General features: G+C 39.8%; 1 protein-coding gene across 3 annotated transcripts in view; it reads left to right on the forward strand.

Annotated features, from left to right (window-relative positions):
• SPATA13 (spermatogenesis associated 13) overlaps positions 1–22,258 on the forward strand; it is a 172,158-nt gene that overhangs the window by 18,186 nt on the left and 131,714 nt on the right. The window contains exon 1 of one of the 3 annotated variants that reach the window (XM_064409194.1): positions 5,718–6,302. The exons of 1 other annotated variant lie outside the window; for it this stretch is intronic. In XM_064409194.1, the coding sequence (XP_064265264.1) occupies positions 6,225–6,302 (78 nt within the window). In that variant the 5' untranslated portion in view covers positions 5,718–6,224. Of the gene's footprint in view, positions 1–5,717; positions 6,303–22,258 lie in introns of those variants that run through there. One more of the 3 variants, XM_064409199.1, reaches the window with a different exon arrangement.

Below are 22,258 nucleotides of genomic sequence, written 5' to 3' on the forward strand. Positions count from 1 at the left end.
ATTTTGGTTGGTTTTGGTTTTATGTGTTTATTCACTGAAAGCTGCTGGAGACAGAGATTTCTCTTGCTTTGTGGATGTACAGTCTCTAATGGAGAGGGATGGGTCCCTAATTGTTCGCTAGGGCTCGTGTGCTACTTTCATACACATTGTAATTAAAAGTTAGGTTAGAGTCAATTGAAAATGTGCACAATAAACAGAGAATCTAGTTTGACATGCTCATCCCCCAGCTAAAGCTCTGCAGTTATTTACATGGAATCCTGACACACTTTTTCCTTCCTCTAACTCTTCCACTTTCACAAGGCTCTCCCTTAGAACTGCACAGTTCTTCAGTGTTCACAAAGTAAGTCCTAACTAGCACAAGGCACTCTGCTGCAAGTTTTTTCCTTCCAAACTTCCCTCACTTGTCTTCCAATGTCCCAGAGATACAAACCTCACATGTGCCAACGAGAAAGGGAGAAGATATGTCCTGGCACAGAACCATTCCCTGCCTCTCCCAGAGATGGCTTCTCTGTCTTTTTCTTTCTACTGCCCCTGTTCAGGAACATCCCTGCTGATGGCATAATGCGAAGCGCCCTTTGTACTGAATAACAGCTAATGCTGAAACGTTCAGAAAAGTTGAATCACTTGGTAGTAGAGCATCAGCAGCCAACTCCAAAACAATATTCCCCCAGCATTCTGAGTAGGCTCTAGACCAAATATGAAGATAAATAATAATCCCTTTTTAATGTGTGAGATTAGGTTTCCTTTGGCAACTCAGTGATGATACCAATCAGGCCATTTTCTAAAATTCACCCTGACATCAATGAGGGCTGTTGACTAGAAAGAGATATAAATTAGAAATACTGATTTTATTGTTTAGATTCTGATTTTTGGGTTTTCTTTTTGCCATTAGTACCTTTTTTATATGTATATATATTTGGGCAAAAATATATTTGTTTCACTTTAGTTTATACTGTGTTGGCTTTGAATAAAATCTGGATTATAAATATTTTACATGAAATTGTATTAGAAAGATATGTGTTGTGGTTTTAAAGTTCATTTAAACACCTGTCTTATTAATTTTGTAAGACCTTAGATTTTGCCAAGTATAAAATTTGGTGAAAGAGTGGGCAGATGGTAACTCAGTTATATTTTTGAATAACGTCGGTTTAACTTGAAACTCTGCTTGGCACTTCAGTTAAGCAGATTCAAAGGCAACAGGGGTCTACCTGAGTGGAGTTTTATCCAGAGTACCCTACTGGAGGTAGGATGTGAAAGATCTTCTCTGACTGCAGCCATGAATGTCTTACCAGGTAAGTCTTAAAAGGACCATCAGATAGGAAATACACTGTAGCACCCTGCCAGTGAATTTTGTTAATTAAGAACAATGCATCGTTCAGACCCAAGGCTGGGAGTGCTGCTTTTAACTCCCGAGACAATGTTTTGTTTGTACAGCTGGGGAATGACGCAATGTTACTGAGACTGCCTAGGACAGAACGCATTCCTTGCAAATGTTCTCTGGCTGTTGCTCTTTAAGAGGTGAGCCTAGGAGATAGTATCTATCCTAACACTGGACGTTCTGAAGGGGAAAGGAAAACAATGAAGCTCTTGAGCATCTCAAAGTCTGTTGATCAGAGACTTTTCAATGCATTTTCCCCTCTTGAAGGTGGTGTCCTTGAGCCTAACCACATGCACATTACTATTGCTCAAGCAAGGTTTGGATCAAATCCCTCACTTTAAACTTGATCATTAGTTCAAAATAAGAATGACTGGCTCTGAGATGTGCCTTGCCAAATACTTCATTAGGGACTTCTCTTAAACTTGATGAGCCAGCAGCCCAGAATTGTGACTTCTGCCACTTTGCATTCAATCACCTTTCTTAGTGTTTCTTTAGTTACCATATGGAAGAAAATTTGCAGCAATATTGTGGTGGAATGGGAGGAAAGGAGGATTTCCTAGAAACCTTGCCTCCTTTACAACAGTTATTAAGAATATACTTGGCATGACATATTTCTTGAATCATAAAGTCAATGTTTATTGAAACATGCCATTTTACCCACAGTATAACTTCTAGCTGTTGCAGATACATATGATTTACTCAATGAATGGTGCATTGACCCTGCATTACTGTGAGCTGACTGTAACAAAGCATTTTCTTTCAGACCACCAGAAGGAGCTATTGAATTCAAAAAGCCTTTCCTTCAAAGCAGGAACTCCCAGTACAGCAGTGCAATTAGTAGAATAATAGAGCAGACACACTGTCTTCCTTGGAAGACAAGCCAAGGAGCAGATTCTCATTTAGGATCTTCATCTTTTTCTGATTCACTGTGTTGTAGAATCAAAACTGATTTTACAGTTTAAGAGCCAAAGAGATGGGAAATTTATTGAGGCAGGTTTACCCATACATTTTTCCACAGAGAATGTAGAACCTGTCATTCTCCATTAGGTCACAGTTCTGAAATGTTAGGCTAACAGACCTGTGAAATACTTGAGAGCTAATGGCAATGTCCGTAAGGATAAATTAAACCTGAAGTTTATCTTATCCATACTGACTGGCAATCAAAATGCATTGGGCATGTGTTGAGTGTTTTTCCGAGGTGATATGAAGATGTGCAATTATTTACTCTGTCATGATCAGATTCATAAAATGAGGCATGACATTTATAGCTTACCTTCTATTAGTTTCCTCTTCATATTTGACTAAAACCCCATACACTAACACAAAAAGTATTATTTTGCTTTGGCCCATCTTCCATTTATATCTATTTTTTGTCTAACAGCAGCCTGAAAATCTGTGATGATTGTTTGAAAGTGCTGCATTCTGAGTGTGTGAGTAGCTTTGAATGAGTGTTTAAATTAATGTTTAATTAATTCTTAATTAATAAAATAGCATTTGTCATGAAGTTTCAAATTTGAATGTACAATTTGCTAAGTCAGTGTTTCCAGCATATTAAAAGAGTACTTGTTTTAAACGTGTGTATTATGCATGTCTTTGGATTGACACACATTGAAAATGTGTCTGAGGAATAATTTTTTCTGAACATCTTCAGGCAGTTGTTCTGGCTGATTGATCTCAGCACTGGCTTTTCTTCGTGTTGACTTCCTTAGTTTACAATGTACTTGTTCTTATGGCACTCTGCTAGTACTCAGGCATAAGTTTGGGCGTGTATGTACAATAAATCAAGTATTGCTCTGGGAAGCTTATAGTGCAAATGATAACTAGACATGAAAAATATATCTAATAAAGTAACAGGAGAGCAAGAAGCAGGGAGAAACTGAAGGATAGTGGAGTGGAAAGGAAGAAAAGGTCTATGGACTGGACATATATATTTTGGAGGTTTCATATTTTGGGCTTATTTTTTGTTTTTTGTACCATGACAATGTCCAGTGACCCTTTTCAGAGGTGATGATCTTGGGCTAAATATTTTGCTGTGCAAAGGTGGAAATTGAATGTGGTTCCTGTTTGAGATTTAATCTGTATGATTGAGATCTAGGAAAAGGTGGTTGGAAAATGATTTTAAAAAGAGGTGCTATAGGCAATGAGTTATGTGTCAAGAGCTCTTTACAAATTTATAAATACTTTTGCTTTCTTTTGTAACAGTATCTCACAAAGACATCTTCTTCTAAAAAACAGTTTAACATGCCCTGTGTTCTTTTTCTTGGGAAGAGGGAACTAGTTAGATGTGGCTATGCATCTGTAATGACCTTATATCCTGACTATTGACAATTTTCTGGAGTTATGAGGTTGTTGCTTTGATTAAAATCAGAAACAACTACCAATCTGTGCTCAGCAGCACAGTGGGCACTAAGACCATATCAGCCAAAAAACCACATTTGTCGTGCTACGGATTTTCATCCCCCAGAGTTCTCTGCCATTGTGGCACAAACTACCAGAGGACCTGTCTCAACCTGAGCCTGACTTTCTGCAACAACTATCTCACACAGGAGCAACAGCATCATTAGCACACAGAAAACAGTTTCCAGTCTTGGAAACTCTATCTTTTCTCACAAAAAAACCCCAAAATCTTTCTCCATTAGATTCTCCATAAACATACACCTTAAAGAAAGTAAAAATAGCTTTTACTAAATTAGAAAGATAGAAAGAAGATAGTTCATGTTATTTTGTCTCTCCTACATCAACTGGTGCCTGAATAGTCCTAAAAGAACCTAAAGAGACAAGTAAATGAAAGCAGACAGTAAGAAGTCAGTTGTGGAAAGAAACACTTTTCACTGTGCATGAGTCTCTTTAGAAATACACAAATATGGTTACTATCAGTATATTATTTACAGGGAGATTAATTTTATTTTATCTAAATGAAAATAACAAAGCTTCCTTATGGCCTAATCACAGAAACAGATTACTTCTGTCTGTCCAGTTAAACCTGGCTGAAGTGACAGCATATATATCTGTATACCTATGTAGGCCCCTTTTCTATTGCATTCATGTTGAAGATAATTGAACACCAGCTGTTTGGTTTGTTGAACTTCTTGGAAAAGATCCTGGTACTTGGAGTTGAGCTATGGGGTTCCCTTGTTAGGATTTCTAATAATGGTTTTGTGATGTGGCTTTTGTACCCTGTAAATAATGTGGGCTTAATTTTTGCCAGTGCAGGCCCTTATGTGCATGAATCCAGCCATATGCTGTCATCTACAGGTTTGGAGCATTCCTTGCCTCTTGCATGGTGCTTGGCTTTTTCTGGCCACAGGACTTATATTATTGGAACAAATGAATTTTTGCCCAGTCAGATTGTCAATACACTTATGACTCCCCTTGGTGAGTCTAATCTGTCCAATGTCAGTGTAACTTTTGTATGAGTAAGGTATTTGTTGGTAAGAATAAAGGGTTTAAAGTCTGGCTTCTTTCCAATATTGCAAAATGGTTACTCATGGTACAGTTACTGACTAGTAGAAGGAAACATATTCATGGCATTTTGATGGCCTCCTCATTCAGGAGTGTACATCTGTCTAGAGCCACAGACCAGACTTACAGAGCAAGTAGGAGAACATCAATGCATCTTTGAACTCAGTCTCAACACTCAGCAGAAGTTTTCAATATTAATCTCAGGTCACATCAGCATTCTGAAATGTCAGTACGTACACTCCCTCCTTCCAGTAATGGGAAAGTTTCAGACAATTGATCACACCTATGTTTCTCTATTGGCAGGGTAGAAAATTAGGTGACTAATGAACTAGAGACCTATTTTTGAAAAGATAAGTGTAGATAAAAGACAAGTTACCCAAGCTAAGTCTGTTCTTTACATTTTGGTGCTACGATGTGACGGTGTCAGTGAGAGATGACTGTACCTGCTGTGCCCATGAGGGAAGTGTCTCCCTTGGGCAGCATATCCCACATCCAGTAGCACAGTCTATGCATGCAGTCAAACACTATTAATTGTGGATATCATGCATAGTTTCTCTTTTTCCTTTCTTCGTTTGAATTTTCCTTTCCATGAGGGTAAATCTGTCTCAGTAAAAGATGTGGAAAAAGTACTCTGAAGCAGGCTGAGGATCCTAAGGTCATACCTTTTCTGTCCTGTCCTGTCCTGTCCTGTCCCGTCCCTTTCACCCTTTTGCCTTAGCCTTCAGATTAGACCATCTGTGAATCTTGTTATCTAGCACTGTGCAGAACAGAGTGTGTGACTGATCTCCTGGCACAGCCAGTGTGTAGCCTTGGTGGGTTGTGTGGGATGAAAAAAGCACAATACATGCCTTTTCTGTCTGTGACTTGTTTATCTGCACGACATCCAGGCTGCTCTGGGAGAGCTCTCCTCTTGGTGATTGTTGGCAATCAAAAACGAATCAAATCAAGGCAAAGTTAGAGAAATTCTCCTATACAAAGAGCTACTCTAAAACAAAGCTGCATTTTTGTGGTGCATTGTCTTGGCTCTGTGTGAGTCCTGTAAAGAGACAATGGCAAGCAGGAAGGAAATCTCAGCTGCTTAGTAAATGCCCTAATTTGATTTCTTTTCTGCTCCCTTCCCCCACTCAAACTGTTCTGCTAACCTGTTAGTCCCAACTCAGACAAGTAAGACCTGCTAATCTGATTAGTCCTGACACACAGGAGCAGGGCTGCTGGGAAAAGCTGGACCCTTACAGCTGTTTCAGGCTTCAGCTTCGATCATAACGTTATGGGGTATCTGAATGTATAGTGTGGTGTGACAGAAGCCTGCAGCATGCACACAAGTGAGCAGTGTGACCGTCACTGAAGATTTCTGCCCTGGTCTGAGGCCACTGGAATATAAACCATGTTCCGTGTCACCTTCAATGTAGTGACAGAGAAAGTAACCTTCACCTTGGCAGCCTGCCCCTCCGCCACATGGAAGGTAAGCTCAGATATTCATAAAGTAAAAAGGTTGATGGCACCATAAAATGTGCTTCTAAACATTTCTCCTAACCTTAGGCCATGTTTGAGATGTTTTAAGGGGAGCAAAAATGTTTTAAGGGAATTGCACTGCAATGCAGCATATGCACACTGGTTGGAATTAGACTAAATGGATCTGGTTCTAGAGAATAGCTTACTTGTTGCATTTTAAAGTTGTTCTCATTTGACTTTTACAATAGCAAAATTCATAGTCATTGTTCTTATTCTGGTCTGGAAATGCCACTTATTTATATTAACAGCAAACCTAGAGAGATATGTAAACATAATCTACTCATTTCTGTGAGGAAGAGACACTGTTTGAGGAGAGCTTTCAAGCTTCCTGGATAATTTAGGGCTTCTAAGCATTTGTAAAATGTGTACGTTAGAGTACAATGCACCTCTACAATAAGAGACTAAAAAAAAAAACCCTTAGATGCATGATAATACTTGGGCTGGGGTTGTGATAGAATTTGGTAGAAGTCAGAAATGCTTTGCACATCAGCTCCTTGTCCCATTCATCAATTCATCTCACATCTTCACCTCTTTGAGACACAGATTCCCACCTTGTCTTGAAGAGACTGGCATGGTTGGGATGATTATGGGAACAGGTTCCTTGCCTTTCCTTTCTCTTCTGGGAGTGTGTGCTTTCACTGTAATGCAGCTGAGAGAACAGATACTATCTTCTGAAGGGTTGCTTTAAAAGCTTCCTTCTATAATTTGTTACTTACAGAGCAGTTACTGTAAGAACCTCATCTCTGTCTGTTATTAAGCCTTTCAGATGTGAGGCAATTATGAATATCTAGATACAGTGCCAGAGTAATTCCTTGTGCTTTAGCTGTCCATGATTCATTATGTGGTGTAAGTAGTTGTAATATATCTTTGCTGTATAATTTTCTCAGTCTTGGACCTGTCTTTTCTCTTGACTTGTGAGGTTGACACTGCCTAGAAGCTGTTATTAGAAGGTCTTTAAAGGGGCTGGTACAGTGTGGTCCCAGCCAGACCTGTGCTATATGTAGCACCATGCACTAAATAAAAACCTGTCAACCAGGGCAAAGTGTGTTTGGAGTAAAATTCATGTGAAATTAATTTAACCAGGTGCTCTCTCTCTCAGGGAGGGTTTTTTGATAATACTGCTTCAGTTTCCCTGTTTATTAGGAAAACTTAGATTCCCAAATATGTATTTATTAGCTAGCAATGAAAAGACCATTTCAACACAACAAAAAAAGGCTTTACTTGTGCTTGCTAATTGTGTGTTAAAGATTTTTCTTCCTTTATATCAGGACTTAGAACTCTCTGCCTTTAGATTGCAGGGCACTTAAAAGAGAGAATTAAAATGGAAAAGGATCCTGGATCTTACCTGGCTCATGGACTCTTGGAACAGCAAATAGGGATGCAAATATAACCCAGCTGCATGTTGCATTTCAGTGATCATTTATGTTAGACATGATTACATTATAGTAAGTGCCTCTGGAAGAAGCTGGCAAGTACTGAAAAGTGCACCTTAGCACGCCTTTTCTTTTTCTCCAGCTCTTCTCTTATTTGAATAATTTAAATTATTTGATATGTGAAATCTGCAAACATAAGTAAATGCTTAAAACTAAAAGCTAAAAGACCCCTGTAGTACAGTATAACTTTAACAGTAAAATATAGTACATTTATTGATGAACTAAATAAAAAATAGGTAAGAAAGTAGGCACAATTATATGAACAGAACAAGATGGGACGCCAGGCCAGCAGAAGAGAAGGTTTTGCAGTAGAGCTTACATAATGCAAAGTTAATTTAGGGAAAGCTTTGTGGAAGGAGTAAGTGTATTTTATTGGCCAGCTATTGCAGCTGGAAAAAATCTGACATGGTTTCAGGTGCATAGACCTTCTATTTTGACAGTAGGAAGCTAATGAAAGACTGTATCCCCACAACCTCACTTTGCCTATGTCCTTGTGTCAGCCAGAAGAGCACTGGTATTGCAAGTTAATTTAAATCCTTTAAAGCTGAATGAGGTCACATCACTACTGGAGGAGGGAGGATGGAGATGTCTCCTTACAGGTTGCTAAGTCTTTTTCTTCAAGAGTAAGCGACCCAGTCTGCAGATAACGCTGACATGTTCTGCTTTTCCACATAGAACAGCATGACCAGCAGATGATTCTTGCATGGTGTGGTGGGATGAGGATCCTGTGGCAACTCTGTAGCAGGTGTCTTGGGGCTGGGAGGAACAGAGCAAGTTCTGTCTCAAATTGTTACCTTTCTACCCTATGCTATGCAGTGGCAGTGTTTGTTTCCCTTAGAAAATAATTTCTGATTTGAAGTATTGGTGAAAAGTATTTCACCTTATTTAAATTATCTGGAAAATATTAATTTCTATGGTATTTTAATGAAAAAGCCACAGTATTCCTGTTCCAGATGTTTCAATCTGTGGAGCATAAACCCCACTGCTTTTGCAATACATTGTTTTGAAACATTGAAAAACAAGTTTAATTAGAAGTGGGAAGGGTATGGACACAGGACAACTAGAGAGAAGTGACAGCTGAAAAGGGCTCAAGTTGACAAGCGAAAGAGACTGAGTTGAATGTGGCTGTTCCCACAGGCACCAATGACTGAAGGCCAAAGCAAGAAAAATCACTACTATAAACTGGGAACATCTTTATTATAAAGCCTGAAGTAGGGAACTGGGCTGATCTTTCTCACCTCTCTGTGTCACTGCCTCTGCTCATTTCCCTGCTCCTTGGAGAACAGGCTGCTGGTACTTCTCTATCTGTTGACAGGTGTGTAGCTGGCCAGCAGAGCAAAGGGCTGAGTAATCTGAGATGCGCATGAGTTACAAAAATCAGACTGCAGCTGCTATCAGCTTGGGCAGAATCCCTCTTCCAAGGGCTTTTCAGGTTTTGCTCACTTGAATTACTGTTGCATTTTCAATCAGTTGCTGCTAACATTTGGGGAGTCTTTTGTTGTGCCTCTTTGTGTCCTATCTCTGGCTTTAGAACAGATAACAAGATCATGCAACTATTGATATACCTACAAACTCCTACCACTCATTTCCTAACCTGTGAACAGACAACATGCTGCTTAGATAAATGCAATTCACAGGATGCTAGCAGATTTAGTTACAGAATGTGTTTGCTCATGAAGGCTTAGCTATGCTTGAATCCTATTGATTTTCTCTTACTGTTGGTGTTTGGCTTTGTTGAATCCTGTCTGAACTGTATGGGAGAAAGCAGCAAAAACTGCTGGTTTGTGGCTTTCTATTCAAGGCCAGGAAGTTCACTTGATGGGGATCAACCTAACTGGGAGCTTTCGTGCCAAATGATGCTGCACTTTATCTCCCTGACATGGACAGATAAATGAGCTGGGGGCAGCTTTGCAGTCAGTTGGATCCTAACCCGAACGTGCATTGTTGCCAACTTTGGAAAGCTGCACAATGGCCCTGAATCCCTGGCAGTTACAGCCGTTGGGGCAGGGACCTGTCGCCTGGAAGGCTGTTAAGAAATAATGATGTAAACCCCTCCCTAAGGATGTGGGAGCAACCTTCAAATCTTACGAAGTGGGCAATATCTGTGATAAGGAAAGCAGAAACACCAGGGGCTTAGTGCTCATTTTCTCTCTGCAGCAAGTTGAACACAGTGTGTCAGCATGAAAAGGACTGGTGGGGAGGTGGGGTGGGAGGCGTGGGAAGTGGGCAGCAGCACACAGCTTTTCTGGCTCAGATTAACCTCCCCTGTTGCTGCTTTGGAAACCTCAGTTAGGCTTGCATAGAGCTACAGTTGTCTGCTCTCTTCAGCAAGAGTAAGTGCACATTACTGAACTGTCTGTTACTACTTTGTTGCCATAGTTCCTAAGTACACCCCCAGCATCGAAACCCACAACAATAAATACAGTACAAGCAGAAACAGGCTGATCTATGGATTTAGTGCATAAAAATAAAGGACCAGACCATGTGCAGAAAGGACAGTAAAGTGGTGTCAAATATCATCCTCATGTAATGGCACCTGAAAACACAGTGCAATAGGAGGACAGCATGAATATGGCACATACTGTAATGGATTATTTGGGGTTGAATTCACTGTAAGGTCTTGCATTGGTCCAAGGAGCTGATTTGCTCCCCAGATCCTGTTAAAGCTGTGGAAGCAGTGGAGATGAGGAGGCTCAGAACTTTTGGGGAAAAATTTCAGCCTGTTCTTTACTTGGGCCTTGTTTTCGGCTTATAGAACAGTACATTTCTGCTTGAACAGTAATCATGGTTTCTAACTGGTAAATATAGAGCTGCTAAACACTTGCAAATCTAACTTCCTTGGGAAAAAAAATCAGAAACTTCTATTGCTCTCAGTTTTAATTTTAAAAGTTTTTTGTTTTTACTTTGATTTTAAAGAATATTCCAATATATACACCAGCTACCTGCTTATCAGCTTCTGTGAACTTTGTTGAAGGTTCACAAGCATGTGTGACATGTCTCTTTATTTTCCCTGCTTGTGAGTGCAAACTCACATTTTGTATATTTGTCACTTCTGGATGCACATCGAAGGAGTTTAATGAAGTCCCTTCCCTCTGTACAACGTTCAGAGTCCTGTAACAATCTGTGACCCCAAATACTTGTCTCAGTAATGCTGAACATCACTTCACAGTAACACAACCACTTCTGGGATTATGATGCCTAATTTGGGAGCTACTGCCATAGAAGCAAGTACTTTTTGAAGTGATTACTTAACTATTAATTCCAGCAGCAGTCTCAGAGCTTTATTTCCTTGAGCCATGATGATAGATCAATATTTTCTTCCTGTCATTATATTTCTGGGATTTCTATAGCTCCACATCTCCTCAAAGTTCTTGCTTTAGGATCTTTAGCATAGATTTGCACATCTTTAGAGAGCTTGAATCTCTTTCTCCCTCTCTCTCTATTTTTCATTGTGTATAGCACATCATCCTCTGCTAGTTTTTGTTCCTCAACAAAAAAAATCAGTATTTTTTAAACCCCCCCACCAAACCGTCTATATGAATATTACTCAAATGGATCAGCAGATTCTTGTTAAAGGTTCAAGCAATGCACAAAATCAAGTCTGTCATGTCCCCAGCTCTACTTCACCAGCAGATGGTAGCAAACATCGCCTTCCTTGCGAGCTTCGCCTGGGCTTCAGTGAATGAGGAAGGGCCGGGGTGCCTCATCGGAGTCATTTGTTTCCAGCTAGAAGAAATAAACTGTAAACAAAGTAGTTGTGCAACTCGGAACAAGGAGGATAACCACGGAAACCATGGAAATATTGCTGCATTTGGGACAGAAGAACTAAGTAGAGGTCGGAACAAACTCACTGCAGTGACTTGCACTGAATGGCATGAGAAGTATTTTGGTGTCACTGTTATTCTCGTGGTGACAAAAAGGAACCATTATTTGCAATGTAGCAAATGAACAACATTCAGGGAGTCACGATAAAATTGAAACTGCTCTGGGTCAGCTCAGCCCGTGTATGTTGACCCTTTGTTCTGAAGACATGGAAAGTTCAGGAACGCAACTGCCTTACTAAAGGCAGTTTCTAGCCATTTATTTGATTTTATTCTGAGATATACCACTCTAGTTCTTTTATGTTTGGTATGGGCTGCTAATTATCACTTTCTCTCACTCTCTTCTGTACGCTTCTCATTCAAATGGCTTGTTATGGTAGCAACTTCTCAGCTTCTTTTCCCCAACAATGGCTAGGATGACAACAACAGAAGTTAGAGACATATAAGGGAGAGAGGGAGAGGATAAAGCACAAAGTGCTAAACTGTGTGTAATTCCCATATGGAAATCTCTCCTCACTTATAGCCTATACTGTTTTCAGTTGTACCACCTCTACTTTCAACTGTCTAACTAAAGATCTGAAGTTCTTTGACTTCTTCATTCAAACACTGTTTAATTCCGTAAGCAGTTTCTGGGAAGCATTTCCTTTGTTCTCATTTCTCTATCAATAAGTGTTTTTTGATGAAAATCCTAAGAGTTTCCTGACTGCATAATGAAATTTATTTCTATGTTTATTTACTGGAAATGAAAAAAAAATTAAATATAACTTAAAAGAATATGATGGCTTTTTATGGGTATAAAAATTATTCCTTCTCCAGTGCTTACCATATCCTGGGCCAGAAAACTTTTATTAGTTAAACTTTTAGAATAGAAAGACAAAGGAAGGACATCAGTTACTCTGTTGTGCTGCTCCTTTCACAGGATGACTTGTTCTGGAAAGATCACAGAACACAAATGGGACTGGCTAAACCACTGTCAGCGCTTATGCTCCATACCTGAGATTTCAGCTGAAGCTGTCAGGATTCTCCTTTGGCCTTAAATCCTCCTGTTTTCTTGCAACAACCAGAAATACCTAATACTTCTTTTGCTTTGGCTGGTGTAACTGGCCTGGGTCCTTTTTGTTCCATTGGCAGGAGTCAGTGGTGTTATACTGTGTTGAACTGCATGTGCAGGGTACAAAGTCCTCCCAGTGTGACAACATTTGTCTCCCAGAGCTGTGCTCTTGACAGAGGTGATGATCAATCAGTTCAGGGACAACCCAAAATTTTGCTTTGGAGTTTTTGCCCATATCCCTTTCAAAGAGATTTGCTGGGAAAGACCTGGACATTAGTTGACTTCACAAACTAATTTGACAGAGATAGAACTGGTAGAGGGCACGTTACAATATTTGAATGTCATGGTATGGCAGTATGGTAAATCTGCCTTTAGGGACCCTCACATTTAATCAGAAATGCCATGGCCATCTGAAGCCAAGGTTTGACTTAACATAAACTCACTGCTCATTCAAATTTGTTCAAAACCGCTGATGGATCTATTTTGTACTGTCAGGTTTTATGCCCAATCAGGTACAATCTGTCTGTACATTTCCATTCCTATGCTTAGATCTAGGAACATCTGCCTCCCACAGCCACCATAAAGCCTCCATAGGAAGATGAAATCATTACAGAGCTTAAACTCTCTCCTGTGTAGTGTGTTTAATCTGTCTGAACTTCAGTCACCTTCTCAACTCTGATCAAATCCATTTTATACTGTTGGTGGTGCTTAGATACACCATCATGGAACCACAGCTTAAATGCAGCCATACAGGAAGCTGGTGTCAAAACTGTGAAGTCACATCTCTGCTTGACCACATTTGCATTCCCAATACACATAAAGATCAATGTGCACTTTTTAAAATATTGCACCCAAAATGTCTGTATTTATCAGTTAACATCAGTGTCACCTTTAGTCATCCTTTACTGGCCTGATGACGTATTAGGAAAGGAGACTTTGTAAGATGAATCTGGGTAAGAAAAAGAAGGGAAAGAACAAATATGAACTGAAATTTGTCACTGGAAAGGATGACTAGAAACCCAGTAAACTGTGAGTGGGAATTTCAAGGTTCTTGTTGAACACAAAGAAGGACTGCTTAGAGCTCTGTGGAGACTGGAAAATATCATGGCACAGCACCAAAACAAAGAGGCATGTGTCTGGGGGAAGTTTGGGATTTATCTTGTGGAAGTTTTGGATTCTGACCAAAAAGAATAAACTTTATATGAAATGAGAATACATTATGAAATTATAGCGTAGCTATGTGTTTTGCCCATGGGATTCAGTTTCTGTTCCAGTGCAGATGTTTAGCTCTTGGTAATCATAGTAGTGTTGGGGTGTTACAACTCACTTAGCTACTTTGTGTCTTATTTAACAGTATGTGAAGGTCTTCTCTCTATTACTGTTACAAAATGAGCAGTTGCAAACTTAGGGCAGCATGTAGAAATCTTCTTCCACAGTGGTAATTAATTCTTCTTTATATAGTATTCATTGTCTTAGTGCAATTAAAAGTATCCTAAGTTCTTTAAAAAATATAAAAAGACATGGTCCTGGCTTAAAGTGCTTTCTGCTTTAGTTCAGACATGACAGAAGACATATGAGAAATGAGTGAGATGGTGCAGGGATGAGTGAGACCCAGAGTTCCTCTAAAGGGATGTGATGTTTATATAATCCAAGCATTAAATTGTGTCCATCCCCCCTCTCCTTTTTGAAGTTAGCATAACTTTTTTCAGAAGCAATTGCTGTATGATGTTAACTGGCACTGCAAGAGTTCTGACTGATGACAGCTTCATTTTTTACCTTTGATAAGAGCTCTTGTGAGTCACATCACAACTTAGGGCATTAAAGAAATATGTATCAATTTATCTTAATATGCCATACGGTAAATCAGAGTGATTTACCTGCTGCTTTAAAGAACTTCAGCAACCCCTGCAGCAGGAACAGGCACCTCCAAGTGCTTGGGGGTGGGCAGTTGAGAAAACACATATTGCATACATCCTTTAGCTCCCAATATGGCCATAAAATGCAGTAGAGATATTTCCTGAGCTGTACTCTGTTCAAGTTTCTTATAAGGCCATCAAATTCTAATCAGACTAGTAAAAACCCAAGTGGTCTTTGCAAAGCTAGACTAGCTAGGTCTTTGCAAAGTGGTCTCAACAGCAGGGAATGTTTAGTGGTGTCTTACTGCTGCATTGATAATAACAACATTTCTCATAAAAAATATTTCCTGGCAACACCTCCTCTCTGAGAACCAGACAGAAAACTGTAGCTTGAAAATCTTTATTTACAACTGGGGAAAAGTAGTCCTTTGCCTTAGTGAGCTTCTGGCAGTTACTGAGGTTTCACAATGCAATATTCATCTGCTTCCCACGGAAACTGGCCAGATTATCCATGTGATTGTGGATCATACTGTGCTGGTTCCACTGCTGTTACTGATCCTGAGGGTTAGGAAATACAGGATACTGCATGGATTTCCTCATTCCCAAGATGGGAATGTGTCCTTCCCACTGGCCATGGATTTCTCTGTGATCAGAGAGGAGGGGTGGAACTTCTTTAGACAGGCACTTTGGGTTCAGGGACAGAGGTAACAGACAGGCATCTAACTCTCTGGAAGAACCATCCCATTTGCTTCCTTTCATGCCTTTCAGCATCTCTCCCTCTGTCCAGGCAGTCTTGTCTGTCTCTGATTTAGATGTGATCAAATCAACATCCTAACACCTAGCACTTTTCAAGGGAGGATTTCAGAGGGTTGTATTGATGGTGGCAGTGGGTATTCCCTTAATGCTCATGGAGAGATTTACATCATCCAGTGATTCAGCAAGCAGCTCTGTAAGGGTGTTAGATTGGTCACTACATCTCCTTTGGCTCTGGTTTCCAGCACCCAAGTGAATGATGAGACTAACCAATGCAGGGGTCCAACACATTTGTCAAAATCCTTTCAAAGTCCCATTGTTTAACTCCATTCTGAATTTAATTAATTAGTGGCTCTGAACATTATCCAGCAGCACACTGGCCTCCACTGGCCAGCCTCAGCCTTGGCTTGTGCCTTTGCAGGCTCTGTCTCTCACAAACACGTGGTGGAAAGGGATCGCAGTCAGTGCTGAACCTATGCACAAATGAGATGGAATTTTTAGCAAACATTCTCCACTATAAACTCATTCTGCTTGTTTTCCTTATTTCCCAGTCTAAAGTTGGGACATTTCACCTCTCTGTCATTATCTGTTGTCTCATTTCCAGGTTGAACTAAACTAAGGGGAGCTGTACACCTTCCACTAGTGCTGTGTGAGCCCTGTTGCAGGGAGGGGTTCTGCTGCTCCTGTTCACATGACACATCTTTCAGTAAAATGGTTCTGGGAAGAAAAAAGCTGTGCTTGAAAGAGGGAACTCGAGTGAGCAGAAAGTTTTCCATTTAAAGTTGGCAAATTGCTTGATAAAATGAATGAAACAGTGAGCTGTAGATAATTCAGAGTGTATAGTATGTGGTGTGACAGATTTCTTGTGACCTCTTCTCTGTCTTGTTGCCCTTTGGGCAATAATATTACCAAGCTCTGGAAGAACACTGTGACTCCAGGTAAGCTCAAAGATAAGCTGAGAGGCTTTCGCCATTTAAACCTCTTTAGCGTCCTAATGCATTAACAGGAGATTTACGTAGCACAAAAGTTACATAAACTGTCCTTTACAGAAAAGTTCTCTTTCATTTGAGTGCCAAAATTTTACTTCTCTCTGAAGGCAAAAGCATTGCATTGGCATTTAACACTATGGCTGCTTCTTCCCTCTCCCAGGGCTTTGAAGCTGTGTTTTGGAAGATCAATACTATGTCTGTGTGTAGTCTGCTAGTTTGGCTTTGTTAAAGAGTATTAAGGTATATAGAGTTTGATACTTTCTTTGGTTCAACATTAAACTAAGCATTTCTTCACTATTTAAAGCTGCCATTTTGACCTCTATCACTGTATTAGAAAGCAGCAGCCAGCTCAGCTGTTTGCAGGAGTTGTTTGCCTTCTACGAACTCAGATTATCTGTTCCAGTAACACTCTATTATTGTACACTATTATAACCATTTACTAGTAACTCTTCAACACAATGAATCTCTGTATTCTGAAGAAACTAGAGCACTCAGTGGGTCCAGTGCCCATTACTCAAAGGATTTTGGACCAGGGTTTGTCCCTGAATTACAGAAAACATTAACCATCTGGAAACTAATCATGCAGTATTCTCTTTAGTTACCGAGTCCTTGAAATATCCACTGATTTTTCACAAGAAGTAAAAGGTCTGCAATTTTCTCTCAGTGTTTTTCAGGACAATGGGTAAGTGGGCACTAATTACAGGCTTTAATGTCTGAAGAGTGTAATGAAAGAAGATCCATAAGGACGAACTCTCTAGGTTAGGATACAGAGTATTTTCACTTTTGGAGGAAGGCTAGGAAGGTCTGTGTTTGTGCTTAGCCTTCTCTTACTAGACAAAATCCTTGGTTTTTCTAAACTGTGGGCCTGGCATGCTCTGCAAGTGGCCCAAAACCCCCTGTCCCTCCATCATCTTTATAGAGAGGCAGTGGATCCCAGCTAATCATATTTTACCAGTGAAAGCATTGTGACATTTCAAGGCCTGGAGGAGCAGTGATATGTGTACATTTGAGTCTTATCTCAACAAATATTCTCTAGGCATACAGAGAATGGACCTTGATGCAAGAGTGGGAAAGCTTCCCAGATTCCAGGTTAGTTATTGTCAAATATCAGATTTATAAAGCAGAAGAATGACATTTCTACCTGTAAGCAACGCACCATTCATTTGTCCAGAAACTGAAGGACTGGTTGTCTCAAATGATGGATAATCTGAACTACTGTGTTCCTGAACCTGAAAATGTTACTAACGAACATTAGTCATGAGGGTGACTAATGTTCTTGTTTGTGCCAATGTTTAGCCAGTCTGAAAAGATGTAGATTCAGTAAATGATCTCCAGACTTTGAGACTCTGCCCAGTTCTACATCCAAAGCTCACCAGCAAGAGGGAATCCTTTATGTCACTCTCAAGTAAGGAAATAATGGAGTGAAAGCATTAAAGTAATAAGACAAAAGCCTGGCTCTAGCCAGGGTACAGAAAAACATTCAGCTGATTTTGAAAGCTGGTCTCCTCCTCTCAGTTGCATTGCATACACTGCAAGATAACTCTTGCCTTAAATGCAGGAGACCATTTATAACATCCACAATTTAGAAAAATTCAGACATAAAGCATCATGTATAGTTCAGTAACATGACTTGAATCACTTGGAATTTCTGCTGTAAAACTCAGAATCCAAGACTGCACACTGAACTTTTCTGATGAATTTATTTTCCCCAATTAGAGATCTCATAGCTTGTGTTGTGAGCAGTTCAGATTGTTCCACTCATTATGTTTTGTAGTTTTGTCAGCAGAACAATTTACTGCAGCCTGTCCATGTGTAGTGAATCTATAACGAATTATGGAAATTTGCTGTGAAAGCCTGACCTTTTCCAAAGTTTGTTTCATAGTTTCCCAGTACTTCTGTTCTCATACACTTCAATGGTCTAGGCAGAAAGAAGTAGTTTCAAATATTGTTTAAGAAGTTCACTTAAAAGTGTATCTAGACACATGAAAACTCATCCTTACAAAGATATTATTTCCTTCTGCCTAAAGCAATGCAAATATTACACTAAAAGAAAACTTGGGAGAACATAACAGGCTACTCATTAGGTTTTCACCAAGGCAATTAGAGTTCTTGCAAACACAAAAAGTGTTTAAAGTTGTCTGCTGGTCCGATATACACTGCACAGCTTGTGGTCACCGTTAATGTGGCTTTCCAAAAGTTCAGAAGTGTGGCTCTATTTTCTTATATATCCTGAAAGATGGTTTTTATTACAACAGTTGTATTAGTGAGATGTATTGGCAAGGTATTGTACATTGAAAGATTAATTCTGAAGCAGATTATTAACCTGGGAAGGGAATCCTCTGACATTAGCTTATACGGCCTCTGATGGGCACAGGGTTGAATATCTCAGCTGGTGAAAGGATACTGTGCTCTGGACATTTGTGATTTGATATAAAGCCTTATAAATTGAGGGAGAAGCTTTCCAGACTTTGGATCACTCTTCTGATATCTAATTCAATCTCAAGTCAAGCTGGATCCATTTCCTAAATAAAACCGCTGGTATAGGCAGATAACAAAGGAGCTTCTGTATTGTTTTAGGCAAGCAAAAAGGGAGAAGATTTATTTCAGAAGCCTTGAGATAATGTCTAATGTTCAAAGAATCAGAATGGGTATGCAGATATATCCTCTTAAGATTATTATGACCACAGTATGTTAAAATTTTTATCACCACAGTATTCCTCAATTTACTGACAACATGGTCAGACAAGAAGCACAGATCCAGCCTCTTAAGTTACATAGTAACTGCAATGCAATTTAAAATCCTTTGCTCTGAAGCTGATTTTAGCATGTATGTTTACAAGATTTCATAAGGGATTAGAAATTTATCTCTTGGCCATTCTCTTCTTCCAAATAAAGGGATGGTCTTCAACTTTAGGATGCCCAGGCTGGACCATTTGTGCTTAAAAATCTGACTGTCATGGGACATTTAGAAATCTCTGAAATCAGACCTTAACAAAGAAGCAAAAATTACAGAGCTAGTAATGGGACAAGAGATGTAGAAAGCTACAGTGCCATCTGCACGGAAGACCTTTGTTTTTTGTAGTATAGCTGTGTCAGTGCAACCCCTTGAGGTTAATGAACCATTCCCTGGTGCTGTTGTTAATCTACTAACCTACAAGAGCAGTTTGCAGCATTGGAAGTCCTGTTTTGCTCCTAGGTAAAACCCATGTATACGAGAGGTTAGCTAGCACCACAAGTAGGCAAAAATGATGCTGTTTTGGTACAGGGGGCTGGGTCATCTCCTATCCTGAAACTTCCTGGTTTTAAAATACATTTTGTGTTTTAAACTTACGAAAATTGCCCATTGAGTAGGGAAGAAGAAAGCAAAAAGGAACTCACCTCATCTACTTACAGCATTACTTGATTTGAAGGCTAAACAAGATATTGCTTTAATATTACAAATTGTAATGAAATAAACCTATCAAATTGGGCAGGAGTTGTATGCTTGTGTAGGGAGAGGGACAGATTCACTACTGCACTCACCTCTTGCTTCAGAGTTGCACACAGAATTGTGATGAACCACGGTAGAAACAGCATCGGGGGCAAAAACACGTGGGCAAAAATGTTTACCTTTATAGCATTTGGTGCATTCTGCCAAATCTATGCATAGGGGTGTTTTAATATTTACTTATCAAGGTAGTGTTTTATGATCATAAAATACGTTCATAATGGAGCTACATTCTGTTAGACGTTATCTCTGTAGATGTGAAGAGTTTCTGCCCTAAAGGATTTGTAAACCAATAATTCTAGTTCAGTTTAAACAGAAGTTATTTAGTAAGCAAAACCTTTGGAAATCTGTGTGGGAACTCAGTACATCACTCCGGATGTCCAGAGCTACCGAGACAACCCTTGGGGGGCTCGGAGGCCCTGGAATGTTGCCAAAAGTACCTGGTGGCTTGACTTTGATCCTTTTAAAGAAATGACACCTGAAGGTGAGGAGATGAGAGAATTTCAGGTCTGAATGGTGAGGGGATGTTATTCACTTGTTAGAACTTAAGTTAGAATGCACTGTACAGGGGGGTTTTATGTGTTGTACAGGGGGGTGTAGAATTCTGTGCATGGATCAGGAGTCCCAAGATGGAGGAATTTGGGCGTGCCCTGTCCTTCTTCTTTCTTCTCCTTGGCATCCATGTTCAGGATGATGTTGGCATGTGTGGATTGGTTCATAGAGAGAGTACACTTGCCAACAAGGGCAGAAAGTATTGGGAAGTAAAGGTAAATATCTAATACGTAGTTTTCATTATAAAAGAGACAACTGCCTCGTGGGCGGGAGAGAGTGCCCTTGGCTGTCTTGCTGATCAGACCTCGGCTGGACAGACAGAAAATCTTTGTAGATAAGAAACAATAAACTCGACTGAAGACCTAAAAGCAAGAGTCCAGACTCCTTCTTCGAGAGCACGGCCTGCCCAGAACCACTTTTCCCGTGCTGGGGCAGAGACAAGTAACAAATCTGCTTCCTGCTTATGTTTTGTAGTGACTTCTATATTTTCAGATATGCTGGAAAAGGAGTTTCCTGAGCTCAGACAGCTACTGACCAGCTTGTCTGATAGCTGCCCAATATATTTATTTCCCAGTGACCAAGGTTTATTTCACCTGGGGCTGGAAGTCCAGGAGCTTGGCAGGCTGGTGCTTGTGTTCCTGTTAGCAGCTCCTCTAGATCACAAAGGGAACTCTTGTGGAAGCCAGCCTGCTTCCATCATCATGTTTCACCCTTGCTATCCAAGCCAGCAGCAAATTAATTTCGTTTAGAGCCAAGAAAGATCTTGCCTGTGGTGGGGAGTGGGAAATTGTTCTGTGAGTAATTTTAAATGGTCCTAGTGTTGGGGATTTTTTTTTCTTTTCTTTTAAATCCCAGGGTCTTGGTTTTTAGGAAATTCTTTTTGCTATTTGATGTCATTTTTCCTTTATTGAGCTTTATCATTATGTCTATACCAAAAACTACCTGGATGTGAACTACTAAAACACCAGTTTATTTTCAAACAAACTACTTGAAAATAAATTTTTGAACAGATTTTATTATTGACCCCTGAAACTATTAAAATCAGTACCAACTGCTCATGAGTAGGTCCTTATCTTTGTAAAGAATATACTGCTAGGGGTTTTTTTTTCTTCTATGATCTTTAGAACTAGCTGACACCTAAATTATTCAATTGCAGCATAGATTGTGTAGAAAAGTGTGGAAAACATTAGCAATGATCAAGGGACAACTTACTTGACTTCCAGTAAGAAGACTTTTTGCTACCAGATGTGTTCATACTCTTTGCAAATGTACTTTGAGAGCTTACTGAACATTGCTTGCTTGGGAATGACCTAACATTATGTTTTATGAACTCCTGAAACAGAGATTTCCTTTAACAAGACTCAGGGCCCATTACAGTATAGTTCAATGACCTTACAACATGCAAGTTTTTCACCAAACTGGGGATGGCTCAGCTCCTGTCACAGAAATACAGGACATGTCACTTTGTCATACAAAGCTAAGCCAGCTCTGCTTTCATCTGTCCTTAATGCAGTGGAATTGTGATTTGTTGAATCAGTATTGGTGAACTGGAACTATTGCTGTACAGTGGATGATTTGAACTCACTGGATCAGGAGTTGCTGCAGCCCCATGGTGCAGCAGAATCCTTAAACATGTGACAGTGCTGTGTGTTTGGAATATTTCCCCTCAGGAAATGTTTGGATGCTTTTTGTGAACAGGTGCTCTGCAGGAGTTTTGTTTCCAGTGTTACACCAAAGAATAAGTACATATTCTCTTTTTGAGGTATTTTGATGCTTCTACATTTGTTCTTTAATAAAACTGGAAAGTGTGGTGGAGACTGAAAGTTAAACAGACTGAGTATATAAACCTTTCTCTTTTGCCACACCGTAAAAATATCAGTTTCAAATCAAGTTACAAATGGTCCTTTAAGACAGATTCATTCATTCAGACGTGCTCTCTCAACCCTATTAAAGCTGTCATCTTC

The sequence above is a fragment of the Passer domesticus genome, chromosome 2, assembly GCF_036417665.1.
Source record: "Passer domesticus isolate bPasDom1 chromosome 2, bPasDom1.hap1, whole genome shotgun sequence".
Classification (NCBI taxonomy): domain Eukaryota; kingdom Metazoa; phylum Chordata; class Aves; order Passeriformes; family Passeridae; genus Passer; species Passer domesticus.